General features: G+C 38.3%; 1 protein-coding gene across 10 annotated transcripts in view; it reads left to right on the forward strand.

Annotated features, from left to right (window-relative positions):
- The window catches only part of ZFP91 (ZFP91 zinc finger protein, atypical E3 ubiquitin ligase), a 49816-nt gene extending 34295 nt beyond the window's left edge, over positions 1-15521 (forward strand). For 2 of the 10 annotated variants that reach the window (XM_032152948.2, XM_058438706.1), the window contains exons 7-12: positions 2-52; positions 485-563; positions 1985-2099; positions 4467-4566; positions 4931-5303; positions 11779-15283. In XM_032152948.2, coding sequence (XP_032008839.2) covers positions 2-52; positions 485-563; positions 1985-2099; positions 4467-4566; positions 4931-5303; positions 11779-12267 — 1207 coding nt within the window. In that variant the 3' untranslated portion in view covers positions 12268-15283. The other 8 variants (XR_009213531.1, XM_058438708.1, XM_058438707.1 and 5 more) reach the window with 8 other exon arrangements.
- The last annotated feature ends 333 nt before the right edge of the window (positions 15522-15854 follow it).

Below are 15854 nucleotides of genomic sequence, written 5' to 3' on the forward strand. Positions count from 1 at the left end.
GGAGAGGAAGAAGACGAAAAGATGACAAAAGTCCACGTTTACCCAAAAGGAGGTGAGGAATTTTTACCTTTACTGTTTTACACCTTATTCCAATACCAGGCACTTTACTCACACATTTAGACTTCATGATAATCCTGCAGGAATGGCTATTTAAAAATTTCACAAAAGCAACTTCACTAATATCCTAGATGCACAGGTGTTATGATCTATTTTCATTGTAAGATCTTGAAATTTCTAACAATCTTAATACTTTACCTTTGGGGGGTTATTAGTTTATTTGTGTTACTTTTTAATTCTGTCAAATATTTACTAGTTCTTGGTTACTTCTAATACAAATTCTGTGTAATCTGTATAGTAGTAAAGAGATTTTAATTCTTCCTACTATAAAATAGCTATTCCCGATAGCACAGTTTGAGTCAGAGGCCACTGTGCAGAGTGCCACTTCTTTTTTTTTGCTAACTTTTCTTCTGCATTTTGATAATAGAAAAAAGCCTCCAATCCAATATGTCCGTTGTGAGATGGAAGGTTGTGGAACTGTCCTTGCCCACCCTCGCTATTTGCAGGTCAGTGAAGTTGTTATATAAGAGCCTTTCAGGTTGTGTTCCATTACTTGTTCTTGCACCACGAGACTTTAATTTGTTGGCTTGTGTAGGCTTTATCGTTGACATATAATGTCAAGAAAAGTCTTTCTTTAAACGTAAAATGACTTTAACCCATTTATGCCTAGTGTTCCATTATTAGAACACTAAGCTTGGGCAAGTTATTTATATCCTACTGCTCAGGGTCATCACCAAGGTCTGATTTTTCACAAAAAAAAAAAAAAAAAAAAATTTGCAACCTCCAGCATAAATGGGTTAGTCATTATTAGTCCATTTGTGCTGCTATAATAGAGTACCTGAGACTGGGTAATTTACAAAGAACATACATTTATTTATTAGCTTGTGGTTCAGGAGACTGGAAAGTCCAAAAGCATGGTGCCCACATCTCACAAGGGCCTTTTAACTGTGTCAGCCCATGGTAGAAGGGCAAGAATGGGCTGAACTTGCTTTTGTAACAAATCTACTCCAATGATAATATCAACCCATTTATATAAAGGTAAAGCCCTTAAGACCTAAGCACCTCCCATTAGGTCCCGCCTTCCAACACTATCACATTGGGGATTAAGTTTCCAACACATGAACTGTGGTGAACACATCCAAACTCATAGTACCTTCTGTTTAAAAAAAAAAAAAAAAAAAAAGGTGACTAAGAATCTGAACCCAAATAGAGGACTTTCCTTGGAATCTTTCAATATTACGGTAATTCCCAATGTGGTGTAACTACAGAGTAACAGATTTTATTTTAAAGTGATTTAGAAAAAAAGTAAAATTAGAACTCAAACCTGTGATTTCTTGGATACTGTGTAGAATGAATAAAAGACTTTTAGTTGAAGTTTTGTTTTTATTTTTCTTGAGTAGATTATTATTATTATTTTTGATGAGTAAAGGTACCACTTATATTTGGGTTCGGCAGGAAACATGAAAGTGAAATACTGCTTAGGAAATACCTGTTTGATCTTCAGCAGCAAATATAACATGACACTAAGGCCTTACTTCTGGATTGTGGTTCAGTTATAACAATAGCTGCTCCTTCTCTGCTGTGTGCCATTTGCTGCTCTAAAGCACAGTACAATACATAATCTTTTATCCCCATAACAACACTTTGAGATAGTTATTGTTATCTTCATTTTACAAATGAGAACTGGAGCTTGAAATATTTGTCTCCTAAGATTACAAAGGCTAGTGAATGACAGACCCAAATTGGAAACCAGGTCTATATATTTCCATAGCCTATGTTCTTAGCCACTTTATTATACTCCCTCACTATCCATGTGTGAAATCTAAGTATTTGGTTTTCCTTCAGTACTTTTGACTTAGCAAAGACAAGTACTTTCAGGAAGCCTTAAGTTTTTTGTTTTCCGCCCCTTTCGCTTTCTCTGTTTTAGCACCACATTAAATACCAGCATTTGCTGAAGAAGAAATATGTATGTCCCCATCCCTCCTGTGGACGACTCTTCAGGCTCCAGAAGCAACTTCTGCGACATGCCAAACATCATACAGGTACTTTTAAAATGTGTTTATCAAGTAGGTAATTGCACTGTGCTTTAGTTTTGCATGTTGGTAATAATAACGTTTTTCTAACATAAATCTTAAAAGATTCTATAGTCAAGTGCGGGGAAAAGGTGTGAAAATAAAATCTAGTAAGACAAATTTTACAAGGGATGGACAGACTAGGACTTCTAAATTTTTATCCTTTGACTTCTTGAACTTCTGTGACCAGGATAATGATCTTTTATTGAGCATTTATTCTGTATCGACTGTGGACTAAATACGTTATGTATATTATTGCTAATCAGTCTATTCAACACCACTAAATTTGTTTATATTGATCTTATTTTACAGCTAAGAAACTAGAAGCTTGGCAGGATTAAGTAACCTGCCCATGGTCACATAGCTAGTTTTTAGGAGAAGCATAATACTCTGCTGCTATTGAAACTGTGCAGGCTAGCTGTTGAATTTGCATGTAAACTCCCATAGGAACTGTCAAAAAGTGATGCTGAGTGTCTGCAATATGTATTATAGAATAGACTCAAATTCAATTTATTTGTGACCACTGACCATCTCAGTGCAGTGTACGTAATAGGAACAAATTGGGTGCATACCATTGAGTATGTCCCAGACACTTGATAATTGGCACATTACCTTCTCAACAGTCTTAGAGAGTAAGTCTAGGAATTCTAGTTGTAGAACTATGTCTCCTGCCCAAGGTCATACTGATAAATGTAATAACTCCTTCATTTACTGTAGGCAAGTTACTTCTCTTTTCACTTTTCGTTCTCTGTGTTTTAAGGATACCAATATCAGTTATTGTAAGGATGAAATGAGATAATATAAAATGCTATTGACTACACAGAGCCTGGCACAATACCAGGATTGAACTTGAATCTTAATCACTCCAAAGTCTGCAGTTTTCTTATACCATGTTTCTTCAGAGTTATTTCCACAAGTAACAGTTATTTCTGTTTCTTGATAGGTACTGCAATTTCTCTGTTCCTTCTGCTCCCTGTTAATACTGTTTTATGCCATAGAAAAGTCATTTCTGACAGCCACTTTAGATTGTTTTAGTTAAATATCACAAGCCTATGAAAAACTGTTTTATAAATTCAGTCCATTTCAAATATTTATATTTGGTTAATACAATTTATGATGTTAGTTTTCCTTTTGCAAATTAGTATATACAGGCTTTTTTTTTGCAAATGTCATTTATTTAGCAAATAGACGCCCCACACAGGTTTGTCCTGCTGTGGAACTGGAAATGTGGACATGACCTGGGAGATGCTAAGAGTTTCCTAAGTTAGAACTGTGCATTTTTAGACTTTGCTATATAGAGCATGGAATACAGACCAACGAGCATTGACATCACTTGGGTTCTTATTAGAGATACAGAATCTCAGGCCCTGCTTCAGACTTGCTGAATCAGCATATACATTTAATAAGCTATCCAGGTGATCTCTAAGCTGTTTGGAAAGGAGTATAAGATTAAATTGGATATTGTTCACCTTTTAACTTAAATTCATGTTTTCATTCTCATTAATTCTGGTAATTTGAAGCAAAAGGAGTAGAAAATGTAGTGGTCATTAATTCCACAAATATATATATTGAGCATCTCTTTGTGCACAGGCTTCTCAAACACGGTAAAGAAATGAATAAGTACAATGCTCCTTTGCTTCATAGATTCCACACCATGTTACCACATTCATCAGAAATCCTGCATAATGGAGTTGAGAGTGTTGTGAGTGACAAAGGGAGGTAGTTGAAAGGTGCAGAAGATGGGTAGGAGAATAAGGTAAAGTAGTACAGGTGTTGTTTACATATATTTGATAGCAGCAACTCCAGTCTTTTGAGAAAAGTTTATCTTGGGTAACATTTTTTAAGCCTGAAACAGGGTATGATTACCTCTGGATCAGTTTTCTTCTATATAGTGCCAAGTTCTTGTTTTTTTGTTTTTGTTTTGTTTGAATGCCAGATTCTTTCTGTGTAAGCATTCAGTTTTCATTGTGGAAAAAATTGTTTTAAGGAGTAAAATATATGGAAAATATAGTTGTTTACTTGCTAAACACTTGGTATCCAAGACCTGGATTAGTGGTAAAATTGAGATTAGGATTCCATTTCTTATATTTTTATCTAGTTTTTCTGTTTGTTTGTTTTTGTTTTTTTTTTAAACAGGTCCTTATGCTACTGAATGTTGGATTTTTTTTTAAAGCAATATTTTTCTTTTTTAAATTTTGTTTACCCAAAGTGTTTATACACTGAAAACAGCATTGCTTTTACTCTATATTGCCTGCCCCATCATCTGCTTACTTACTGTAAGGGAATATACTTACAGGGTATCTAAATAGAACACTAACCGCAGTATTTTCTTCATAGATCAAAGGGATTATATCTGTGAATATTGTGCTCGGGCCTTCAAGAGTTCCCACAATCTGGCAGTGCACCGGATGATTCACACTGGCGAGAAGCCATTACAGTGAGTATTATTTACTGGTGAACATCTGGGTGAGAAGGATATATGCCCTGCTTGAAGGTTTGCCGCTTTACAAACATATTAGTTGCCACTGCTGTTTACTTTCATCAAATAAATGAGTGGGTATTGATTGGGGCATTAGTTAGAGGCCTTTTTCTTAGTTTCCCTCTGTTTTTCAGGCAAACAGAAGAAGATCAGATTAGTTTTCCATCTAGTAACATTTCCCAATCCTTCAAAAGAAGTATGTTACTGATTATTGTGTGTGTGTATATATGTATATATGCTCTAAACTCTAAACCTTGATCCTGAATAAGAGCACTCTTTGTTTCTCTGTTGGATCAGCCATTTCCTTTTCTCCTCTCCTTAGATGTGAGATCTGTGGATTTACTTGTCGACAAAAGGCATCTCTTAATTGGCACATGAAGAAACATGATGCAGACTCCTTCTACCAGTTTTCTTGCAATATCTGTGGCAAAAAATTTGAGAAGAAGGACAGCGTAGTGGCACACAAGGCAAAAAGCCATCCTGAGGTGCTGATTGCAGAAGCTCTGGCTGCCAATGCAGGCGCCCTCATCACCAGCACAGATATCTTGGGCACTAACCCAGAGTCCCTGACGCAGCCTTCAGATGGTCAAGGTCTTCCTCTTCTTCCTGAGCCCTTGGGAAACTCAACCTCTGGAGAGTGCCTACTGTTAGAAGCTGAAGGGATGTCAAAGTCATACTGCAGTGGGACGGAACGGGTGAGCCTGATGGCTGATGGGAAGATCTTTGTGGGAAGCGGCAGCAGTGGAGGCACTGAAGGGCTGGTTATGAACTCAGATATACTCGGTGCTACCACAGAGGTTCTGATTGAAGATTCAGACTCTACCGGACCTTAGTGGAGGCATGGGACAGCTCAGACTTTGTATTTAAAAGTTAAAAAGGACAAAAAAAAAAAATCTAAAGCATTTAAAATCTAGTGAAATAACTGAAGGGCCTGCTCTTTCCATTGTGGATCACAGCACACACATACATACATCCTCCACCCCTCCCCAATCCCCATCCCCTGTTCTCCCTCTATTGCTCCCCTTATAAAATTGATGTTGTCTTTACCAGAAAGGTAGACAAAAAAGAAGCAGCAGCAGCTCTTAAAGTGAGGGTTATTCTCATACTCGGTTCCAGCCATCAGCAGACTTCCTGCTCATCGGCAGATCCCCCTTTCCAACCTGTAACTCTGGTGTGCTCTGGATCAGCTTTTAACTTTTAATCGTATATTACTGTCTTCTAAATCCCTTCTCCTCCTCTACTGCTGCCCCATGGTTCTGGCTCCTACCCTCTGCGGCACATTTATCTTCAAGTACCATAGAATTCTAATCTCTGGAGGCTGGCAGCTTGACTTGGCACTTTAGGGCCCCTTAGCAGGGTGAGCTGTTAAAACAGCACACATCTCTCATCCCCTCTTCCTTTATTCCCCACTGGGTTTCAGAAAGGAAGGATACATGGGGACCACCTCCCTCCTCTTTGATCCCAGCATCTCAGTCCCCCTCCCAACCCTCCATATGGCTCTCAATGGTGCTCACTTGCTTGGAAGCAGGCTCCCAGTAGGGAGGGGGCTGCCCTCTACACAGTCTCTTTGACTGTAAGACAGGGCTCTGTATCAGTGAGACGATGAGAAAAGTCCCAGGCTAATGGCAGAAATTTGCACTTTGAACATGTGTGTTTTTGTGTTGTGGAACCTGAGATTCCTTATTTATTAACAGAAAGTCTGATTTTTTTTTTTTTTTTTTTTTTTTTGGAGTCTTTGTTGCTATATTTTGTGGGGCTGGGAGAGAGAGATTAGATTATTTTGACATGGGATCCCTTCCATAACAGGTACTTTGAAGGCAAGACTTAGGGTTGAAGAAGCACAGCCAGCCTCTGAAATCATAGCTCTCCAGTGGCCTTTAAAGAAAGCTGGTCCTCAGCACTAACAAAATCACTACAATAGCCTAGTGCTTTTTTGGAAGCCTTTTTAGGGAAGAATGTTAGGTTCGTGGTTAACTAGTATGCTCTTTGAGATTTTTAGAGTGTTGAGACTTAAGAATTTTGAGAGGATGAGGAGGGTTGTTCAGAATCTAAATTACAGATAGATGATTGTTTCTTGTGAATTTGTTTCTTGTCCTTTTTTTCGTCCCTACCATTTCCTTACATTTCCCTCGGGGCCCATCTCTGGCTCCTTGCTTTTTGTTTTTTGCTTTGCTTTATCATCAGTTCATTCCAGCTCCCTGTTAGTGAAGGACACTGCTGTTAGTGAAGGAACAAAGTCTATGAGTCCTAAAATTTTAAGTCAAAGAAAACTGCTCTGTTTCCCCTTTAGTGACACTTCAGAAGAGGAAAAACTTCAATAGCCAAAGTTAATAATCCTATATAATAATTGCTTTGGCTTTCACCTAAAATTCTGGGAATCACAATTTCTTTGGGATAGAGATTGTGTTGGGGAATAGATTGCGTATTGCTGTTCACTGGAGAGAAAAGGTAGTGTTTTTGTACAAGGTCATACCACCAGAAGCCCCAAATCTTATTTTGACTCATCTTCAGGTAAAGAGTAATTCCTATCCTGTGTGCCTCAGAAGCTAGAATCGAAGGCTTACCCTATTCATTGTTTATTGTCAGAAATGCATGATGGCTCTTGGAAAGAATGACATTTTGCTGGAAAAAAAAGATAAAAAAAAGAACAGATTGTTTTTCACAAACATAGATTATCAGTTATTTTAAAGAATTCTTTTTTCTCAAAAAGAGGAGTAACAAAATGTCATTTCTGAAAGAGGCTTACTTTATACCCACTAGTGTCAGCATTTGGGATGCCAGGGAATAGAGAGTGAGACACCTACAATCACCAGTCTCAAATGCGCTATTGTTTCTTTTCAGAGTGTTGCAGATTTGCCATTTCTCCATAATATGGGGATAGAAAATGGAATAAAGATAGAAGGGATGTAGAATATGCTTTCCTGCCAACATGTTTTGGAGTTGACTTTGGTATATTGACTATGTTTGAAAATACAAGATTGATTAGATGAATCTACAAAGAAGTTGTCCTCCTCTCAGGTCCCTTTTATACTCTGACTAGCTAGCATCTATATTCCACACTTAGCTTTTTTGTCACACTTACCCTTTGTCTCCATAAATTTCATTTGCAGTGGTTAGTCATCAGATATTTTAGCCACCTACACAAAAGCAAACTGCATTTTTAAAAATCTTTCTGAGATGGGAGAAAATGTATTCTCCTTTCCTATACCACTCTCCCAACAAAAAAACAACTAGTTAGTTCTACTAATTAGAAACTTGCTGTACTTTTTCTTTTCTTATAGGGGTCAAGGACCCTCTTTATAGCTACCATTTGCCTACAATAAATTATTGCAGCAGTTTGCAATACTAAAATATTTTTTATGGACTTTGTATTTTTCCTTTTGATAAAGGGATGCTGCATAGTGAAGAGTTGGTGTAATTAAACTATCTCAGCCCTTTCCCTGCTTTCCCTTCTGCTCCATATGCCTCATTGTCCTTCCAGGGAGCTCTTTTAATCTTTTAATCTAAATTCTGTTACCTTTTTAATAACTCTTCCCACTGCATATTTGCATCTTGAATTGGTGGTTCTAAATTCTGAAACCGTAGTTGAGATACAACTATTTAATATTTCTGGGAGATGTGTATCCCTCTTCTTTGTGGTTGCCCCAGGTTATTTTGCATAATTGAGACTCCTTGGTATGCTTCAGAGAGTTTAGGCAAATGCTGGCCATGGCCGTGGGAGTACTGGGAGTAAAATAAAAATATTGAGGTATAGACTAGCATCCACATAGAGCACTTGAACCTCCTTTGTACCTGTTTGGGGAAAAAGTATAATGAGTGTACTACCAATCTAACTAAGATTATTATAGTCTGGTTGTTTGAAATACCATTTTTTTCTCCTTTTGTGTTTTTCCCACTTTCCAATGTACTCAAGAAGATTGAACAAATGTAATGGATCAATTTAAAATATTTTATTTCCTAAAAGCCTTTTTTGCCTGTTGTAATGTGCAGGACCCTTCTCCTTTCATGGGAGAGACAGGTAGTTACCTGAATATAGGTTGAAAAGGTTATGTAAAAAGAAATTATAATAAAAGGGATACTTTGCTTTTCAAATCTTTGTTTTCTCTTAATCTAGGTAAGGCATATTAAAAATAAATATGTAAAGAAAAATAAAAGTTGTCTTCATGGAAGCAACTTGTCTTCCTTGGTTGTACTGAGTTACAGTTATCCTAGGGGTGAAACGTGATGCTGCTAAGCAAACCAAATGCCCTTAGAACAGGTGTTAGGTGGGACATACTATTGTTTGCTTTTGTTGAGAATCAGGTGGTTAATTTTTGACTGTTTAGTTCTTGATTTCTAATGCTGAAATGACATGATTCTGTTATTCAGCAAACTTAGAAATCTTGATGTTTTGACAACTGCCTCCTAGGAAAACTGGCCATATTAACCTAGTAGGTGGAACATTAAGGATTTTGTGAGGTTAATTTTACCCTGATAATGGCAAAACCTTGATAGCATTTAATATCAATACTTCTTCTCAAAATTGAATGTTTATATCAAGTACTGATTTTTATTTTAAAAAAGAAAAAACTATAATCCTTCTGCCTTCCAAAAGCCGTACTGTGATAGCTGCCCAGGCTGCTCTCTTACATCTCCCATTTATTGTTTACTTTTATAAGTTTGCTTCTAAGATGGTATGTGTTTCAGCTTATTGGCAATATCTGTGATATAAATAATGAAAGCTAATTATTTCATTTAAGGATGAAACTTTTAGCACTTACCCAATAGGCGTCATTCTCTAAGTTAAATGCAATAGAATGACAACCCTCCCAGTACCTTTAACTCTTATACCGTCATTTCAAAGCCCAGCTCATTCTCTTATTTTAAGAAGCCTGTGGTATGACTGGGTAGGGGAGAAAAAAGGAAAGCATGTTGTCACTTGAGTGAGACTGCTTTAGAAATGTTACCAAGTTAGCGCTGGGTGTTTCCTGTTCTTTGGAAGAGAACAGGCCTAAACAGTACCTTCCTCCTCCTGTGTAGCTACCAGGAAGGCACCATGATTGAAATTAGAGATGCTTCCTTGCTTGATTTTTAAGTATAAATTAAATTACCTTTAAAAAGTACTTAAGGATAGGAGTGAAAAAATGCTATGTTTTTAAAGGACTTACTTCACACATCCTTTGTTTCTTGAACAAAATGTGAACTACCTAAACAGAAAATGAAATTGGAAAGTCAGTGGGAGAGACAACTGTGGAATCAGATTTCTATTTAAATTCAAGTGTCGTTACTTGATTTTGTGCATGTTATTTCTTGAAGTTTCAGTTTCTTATGTGGAGAAATAACATTGACCTCAGAAATATTCTGAAGATGAAATGGAATTGCTTTAAAATATTTAGCTAACTGACCCATGGTAGATACTTAATAAATGGCAGCTGTATCAATTTCATTGAATGAACATTTCGCCAACCTATGAGAAAAAAGACATGGGAAGCATAAGGGAGAATGATAATAAAATGAACTGATTCTAAGTGTGTATGAGATAGATTACTTTAGGCAGGAGTGCCATGAGGATTGGTATGATAGTGACCTTGTTGCTAAGTGCAAAAGCAAAACAATGACATAGAAACAAGTGTGCTAAGTACTGAGTGGAGGAGAGAGATGGAGGCAGACGCTGCAGGGGAAAAAAAAATCTGATTAAAAAGGGCCCTTTGATTCCACAGGCACAAAAATCCACAGCCAGGAATTTGCTACCACCTCTGAGTCAGGCAGGGGGTGGGGGTGGGGTGCACAATCCCATTAGTAGAGAATGCCCAGTGGGTTTAGTCTTTGAGAGTCACATTTCTTATTTGGACCAGTGTAGACAGAAATAAACCCAGCTCACTTGTTTCCTGGGACAGTTGAGTTAAGGGATGGCTTTCACAGAGCATCCACCGCTGACCCCTCACCGTCGGGACCTCTGTAGCCGCTCTATCTGGCTAGCAAGGAAGATTCGTTCAGACCTGACTGCTCTTATGGAATCTTATGTAAGTTGCCTATTTTGCTGTTATCTGTTTTCCCTTCATCTTTTTTGATCCAGCAACTTACCATCATGCATCAGCTCTGTTACCAATTGTGAAAGCTCTAATCATATAGTCATTCATATAGGTTATTTGACATGGGCCCTTCCCTTGAGGAAACCCATGTGACCTTATTTTCTTCCTCCGGGCTGTTTAGGAGATATGTTACTTGAATGAGAAAATATATATGGAATTCTAGATAGGATTGGCTTATATGTCTTGGAGGCTATTCCAAATTTGTTTGCATATATTGTGAATACTACTAGAACAGATTAGCCATGGTCCCTCTGGGTTCTTCATAGCCATTGTTCTGAATTTTTTAGCTATGTAAATGAAAGGTTAATGGGATAGGAAGAGTACTATGAACGTCGGAGGAATTTGTAAATCCTACCAATTTCTCCTATATAGCATTAGCCACCCACCTTTTAGTATTCTGCATCAAAAGTAGAGTGTCTAAAGAGAAAGGTAAGCTATCAAAAGGATCTCCTGGAAGATTGATTGGAAACTTGTGGAAGTGTCGAATTCTTGAGCTAACTCTGGAGTTCCAGATTTGTCTTCTAACAGTAAGGGGATCCCCATCAATTTCCACCTGAGATATGCTGTGGAAATACTCCAACCCCTGTGGAGGGTTTTGAATTTAGGCTCTGTGAGAACTGATTTATCTTTGTACAGCCTCACCAGACGGAAATCAGACTCTTTGGGAGTGCTCAATGGGGAGAGGGAAGTTAGAGAAATTCTACAATGGCAATATTCCAGGTCTTCCTAGTTGTGGCCGGTGTCTTTTACAAGTATGTTTAAAAATACTTGAATATGATTAAAATATTCCAGTTACCGAAAGCGTTTGAAGTGAGAAGGAAAAATTCTTCTAAATCAGTTTTCAACCTTTAGAACTCAATGAAATCTGAACATTCTTCCAAGAAAAATCCATAGGTACTCAGTTTCAGGGAGTATTGGGTCTTTCTAAAGCCCAGTCATAGAGCCCAAATTAAGAGTTCCTACTGTAGACATATTATTTACTTTACAACTTGGATCCTTGGCCAGGGAGGTGGGTGAGATTTTGTATGAAATTTAGGGGTGATTTAAGGACACTGGGGTGATTACAGAAGATGTGGTGTTTTCCTGTATCCTCGGCCAGGTGAAGCATCAGGGCCTGAACAAGGACATCAACCTGGACTCTGCGGATGGGGTGCCAGTGGCAAGCACTGATCAGTGGAGTGAGCTGACCGAGGCAGAGCGACTCCAAGAGAACCTTCAAGCTTATCGTACCTTCCATGTTTTGTTGGCCAGGCTTTTAGAAGACCAGCAGGTGCATTTTACCCCAACCGAAGGTGACTTTCATCAAGCTATACATACTCTTCTTCTCCAAGTCGCTGCCTTTGCATACCAGATAGAGGAGTTAATGATACTCCTGGAATACAAGATCCCCCGCAATGAGGCTGATGGGATGCCTATTAGTGTTGGAGATGGTGTTCTCTTTGAGAAGAAGCTGTGGGGCCTAAAGGTGCTGCAGGAGCTTTCACAGTGGACAGTAAGGTCCATCCATGACCTTCGTGTCATTTCTTCTCATCAGACTGGGATCCCAGCATGTGGGAGCCATTACATTGCTAACAACAAGAAAATGTAGCAGTCCGTTCTCTTCCTTGCTTTCTCTTCTAATGGAATATGCGTAGTTCCCTGGGGCCTCGCTTTCCCATCTTAAATTTCTAAAACGATTAAGACTACAGGCATTTTCTTTCTTTTTTCTCTGACCACCTGCAGCCTGTTGAAGGACTACAGGCATTTTCATCAAGTAGCATTGGAGACTTACACAAATGGGCATACAAGTTTAGCCCGGGGGGTGTGATTGTGTGTGCGCGTGCATGTGCTGCAGGTGTAAGAGAGTGGGAGCAGGGACAACGTCCTTCCACTTCAGGGTTCTAACCTTTCTAACCCACTAAGTAACCTCTACAGGCATTTAACAGCCTTACAGACAGAATATACCTATGTTAATTCTAGTTCTGGATGACTCGGTCTGAGAAGATTCAATTTAAAAACAGACTCTTTGTTTGATTTAAACTCTTAGAGAATAAGAATAATAATAGCTAACTTTTATTATCTTCTATATTAAGGCAATATGCCAAGGGTCTTTATGTATATTATGTACAGCGTTTACAACCTTGTGAGCAAGGTGGTGTTACTCCCATTCGATAGATGAGAAAACAGGCTCACAGAGATTTGGTTAAGCTCACACAGCTAACAAGTGGCACACTGAGTTTGAACACAGATCATTCTCCTTGTAAAGCCTATGTGCCTTTCACTTTAGAGGCTTGATCATGAATCACTGCACCTCTTTGTCACAGAGTGTTGGAAGATGCATCCATGTAATCTATTCCCATCGCTGGAAAACAGCTGCTGTTAGATGTCCTCAGAAACCAGTTGCAAATTTTAGCGTTAAAGTCAGGATTTATTGTTCATACTTGGCAGTGAAGCAGGCAGCTGGAGATCTTAAGATTCCATTTTGGAAAATGATTAGGCCCGCCAAACTTCTGAACTTTGGAAGCTGGGGATATTTAGTAATACAACCTGGTTTTAAAGTGCTCACTAAATGTTCTTGAATATTGGGTTGGGCACAGCTTATACCAGGTTACCTCACTTTTAATTAGTGATGCAGGCAGTGTAACCCAAGCATTTGTGGACAATGAGTGGAATACTAAAGTTAAAAAGTCATCAAACTTTCACCTCAAATTTTCTGGACTTAGTCATGAGGAGAGGGTGAGGCCTACTCTGTTCCTACTAGAGATACCAGAGACTGAAACTATACAGTAAAGCCTCTGTGCTGCACAACAAAGGGGCAGGCTCTGCTTTTAATTTCTTGTAAGAACCACACGTAGTATGAAAGGTTGGTCAATGTGGACATTAATGGAAAAGGCCATGTACTGGTGGTGCGATGTGAATCCAAAAATTTTCAAGTGTGTCATTTATTTTATACTTATCAATTAAAACTCAAGATCATGGATTGGGAGACCAAGTTAATTTAATTAATTGGGGCTTCTGTATTCATAAATGAACCATGAGTCAGGGCTAACTCCCATAGGTTTCATGAGGTGTGGATGAGTAGCTTAGCTTGTATCCTTTCTCACATGGGCGTGTGTACAAAACTCCATGAAGTCAGTATTACCAGAGTACTCTAGGCTAGGCATTGTAACAGTTCAGGGAAAGTAAGGCCCTACTTTCTAATATGCATTTGTGGCAATATGGTTGTGGGTGTGTATACACACACACGTACATTACTGTAATCAGTGATGCAGACAGTGTAACCTAAGCCTTTGTGGACAGTGAGTGGAATACTACTCAAGTTAAAAAGTCACAGAACTCCTTCACCGCACATTCTCCGGACTTAGTCATGAGGAGAGGGTGAGGCCTACTCTGTTCTCACTGGAGATACCAGAGATTCTGTAAACACAAACACACACACACACACACAGTCGAAATTATAAGTCCCAGGTTTGTTAGGAAGCTAAAGGAAGGAGAGGGGCCCAAAGTAGTTTCCTGGAGGAGGTAGGAGTTGTGTCTCAGTACAAAACTGCAAAATACTCTGTACTGGTTGAGTACAAAATAGAAGTCATGAGAGAAGGGAAGAGGTGGTCATTTGTAATTTTGGCACTGAATGTATAGTCTTATTCCGTTCAAGCTTTCTCTTAATTTCTTCTGCTTAACAGCAGCATTCTCAAATAATAAAATTTCTGCTTATTAATATGAAGCTCTTAGAGCTGTCTGGATAATACTTTTGTTCAATGGAGAAATATGTCTACAATTTCTTAATGGGGAATAACTGACTATGAATTTGCTGCATCTAAAATGACCCCATCAATTATACATGTAAAAATAAATTCTTGAAATTTTTAAAAAAAATTAAAAGATGTTGCTCCCATACTCCCTCCATCAAAAAAAAGTTTTTAAAAAATGAGTATCCCCTCTCCAAGTGTTTTTATGTTCAGCAGGTACAGCAGCAGACATCTGCAGAAGTTTCACAACTCACTGGAGCTTGGCTTAAGCTCTCATGAGTTGCATGTAAAGGAATATGTATAGGAGGCGGATTTGAAGTGGCAGAGGGTCCACAAAAGGCAACAAGTACTAACCACTGAATGGGAGGAGATAGAAAAATGTGTAAGTCACAATTAAGTCACAGAATCACCAAGTCTTTACCAAGTGCATTCTCAGCACTTTGCAAAACGCTGTGTATTTGTCTTTCAAGAAGCATACAATATGCACCCAAAAGAAGTGTGGGGAAAGCTAATCTTAGAAAAAGATAAAGGGGAAATGAGCAGTAGACCATGCAACAAAAATCAACATGTATGAGATCTGAATGTGTAGACATTGCATCATGTTTATTTGAAATGGATAAATAGAAAAAGGGACTGAATGGATTAGTGTTCTAGGTGTGTGTCTTATAGTAAAGAAGAGGATAATGATGACACTATGGAATTATGTTTTTTTAGGAATATAGAAGCCCAAGAAGATTTTGTTCATTAGGTTTTATTCTGTTGATCTGATAAGATCTCTGGGAAATCATATATGGTATAACTATATAGATTGAATTATAGTTTAAGGTACATAGATTTAGTTTCTAACCCTAACTCATTTTGTAAAAACAATTTCTTCTGCCTCCTTTTCAGAGAGTACCTTCTGAAAAGCCCACTGTGGGTAAAGAGATCTTGTTTTCCTGAGTCAAGGAACTGCATGGATGAGAATTTTTCTTGCATTCATTTAAGAGGGTGATTTGGAAACGTCACGCAAATCAGCACAAACTTGAAGGCCAAGCATGGAATAAAATTAGCCTTAAGATAATCAGGTTTAAGTGAAGTGAGAGTTTTAATAAAAATGGAAAATGTAAAGTCATAGCTCTGGTATTGCTGTTATTTCAGGCTGCTATGGATCAATGCCCAAAGGATGACTCATTGTTGTGATCACTTGTCAGACAGGGAGAGGACTAGTAAATATTTCAGGAAGACATATCTGAAAAGTTATTTAGATTGAATTTTGTTTGTGAATCCTCAGCTCCTCATGGGGTACCTGAGCATCTCTGTTAAGGGGTGAAATAGATGCACAGGAAGCAGAGAGACCTCCACCAGGATGTAAAGGGGATTGGTAAAGAGGAAGGGGGTGGGGGAGAGTAGAATTTGGATTTCACTTCAGTTGATTCTCTCTCTGTGTGTGTGTGTGTGTGTGTGT

Source organism: Hylobates moloch, unplaced genomic scaffold (assembly GCF_009828535.3).
Source record: "Hylobates moloch isolate HMO894 unplaced genomic scaffold, HMol_V3 SCAFFOLD_5, whole genome shotgun sequence".
NCBI classification, from domain to species: Eukaryota; Metazoa; Chordata; class Mammalia; order Primates; family Hylobatidae; genus Hylobates; species Hylobates moloch.